At 27.2% G+C, this 1,747-nt stretch overlaps 1 protein-coding gene across 1 annotated transcript; it reads right to left on the reverse strand.

Moving 5' to 3' along the window:
- Window positions 1-12: 12 nt before the first annotated feature.
- On the reverse strand, window positions 13-217 carry EIN_287480 (leucine rich repeat containing protein BspA family protein; the record flags this gene model as incomplete). The annotated part of the gene is made up of 1 exon (XM_004256065.1): window positions 13-217. A coding segment is annotated over one exon (205 nt), but the record flags the coding sequence as incomplete, so codon positions are not given.
- Window positions 218-1,747: the final 1,530 nt, after the last annotated feature.

The following is a 1,747-nucleotide window of genomic DNA, read 5'->3' on the forward strand; positions in this document are numbered from 1 at the left end:
AATCAAAATTACAATTCTCTGATGTAATTTGCGAGTAAAAATGATCAGAAGTGTTATAAAGAATAAGTGTCTCAAGATGTGAAAAATAGTTAATGGTAATTTGAGTCAGAGGAATTGGGTTGTAATGAAATTTGGCGATTGTATTCTCGAACTTTTTACAAACACGTTCAAGTCTTATATAATCTTCCAAAGTTAAAAAATATTTTGAAACTATCATTGCATGATAACTTTCAAGTTTCGCCATGTTTTTATTTCGAGTTTTGTTTTGATCAAATATTATTAATAAATTGTTTTAAAACATGAATTTTTCGGTATTTTGCTTAAATTTGATTTCAATAAATAGCACAAATCCAAATTATTTTTAGTTATACTTCAATTTCTTTGTAAATCAAAAAAAAACACAAAAAATTAAAATGATGTCAAGAATTAATAATTTAGCACATATTTTATATAATTATAAAAATATAATACAGTTGTGTTAAAAACCTTTCAAATTGTCTTAAATTCCTCAGCTTAAAAAGTAAATATATTACGACATTATCCCGAATAAGCACGATAAAGAATTGGACAATAAAAAGTGTTGTTTAACAATAACAATAACAAAATATAAAAATATAAAAAGATAAAAATAAAAACCATAAAAAATTTATATGTTTATAACTGTTCAAAACATGGTCATAACAAGCCGCGTCTTGTGTGAAACCGTAATTTTCAAAAACATATTTGTGGAGTTGGCTTACAATCGTTATCCGAAAATGTCGTTTCTGAATATAATATTTTTTTTGTGGTTTGACCAATCTATTAACTACAATATACAACTTGATATTATTTTTTTATTATTACAAAAAATAACAAAAATAATTTTGATAAATATATATATTAGTTTACTATTTAAATTAATAAACAACTTATATAGACCAAATGGAAAAAATTGCAAACGATATCATCAACTTTTGCACATCATCAAAACCATTCTTTTCTCGAATAGACAAACACGAAACATTTGTAGACGACACAACAAAGACCCTTCAAGAGCGACTCAGTTTGGCTGAAAGTGCATTTGACCTTCTTGACGAAAAAGTCCAAAGAAAAAAGAAGGTTATAAATGATCTTAAAATGCTTCAAGAACAACTTGACGACATTAAAGAAGATGATGATGTAAATTTGATAGATCTCAACATAAAATTATTAGAAGAAGATTTTAAATCCAAAGAAAACGCATTTTTGGCGCAGAAGAAAAAGTTGAACGACTTTAAAAGCCTTAATTTTTTAAATATGTTTAAAAAAAATAACATCACTGATGATGAAAAGGAACGACTTGAGTCATTAACTGGAAGGAACATTTCTTCTGTCATTTTTGACAGCAACAAAGACGAATGGTCTTACATCAATTCTTCATTCAATGGAAAGGTCTATCAACAGCAAAATTTGCTGTTTTTAATTGAAGATGATAAGAACAACAAATTTGGCGGAGTTGTATACGACAAAATAGTTAATAGTAATGGATATACTTTTTCTTCGTCGGCTTTTTTGTTTTCGTTGAAAAGAAATGGAATGTTACAAAATAAAAAATTTGGAATTCAAAGTGGACAGAGTTCAAAAGCTTTTGATTTGTATGATAACAACTTAGATACACTATTTGTATTCGGACCAAATAACGGTACCAGTGATATTGTCATTTACAAAAAAGGGAAAGAAGGAAGTAAGTGTACCAAGTCTGCATACACTGCTGAAACGGGAGATTGAC

This window comes from Entamoeba invadens, assembly GCF_000330505.1.
Source record: "Entamoeba invadens IP1 unplaced genomic scaffold scaff_1105074725615, whole genome shotgun sequence".
Classification (NCBI taxonomy): Eukaryota; Evosea; order Mastigamoebida; family Endamoebidae; genus Entamoeba; species Entamoeba invadens.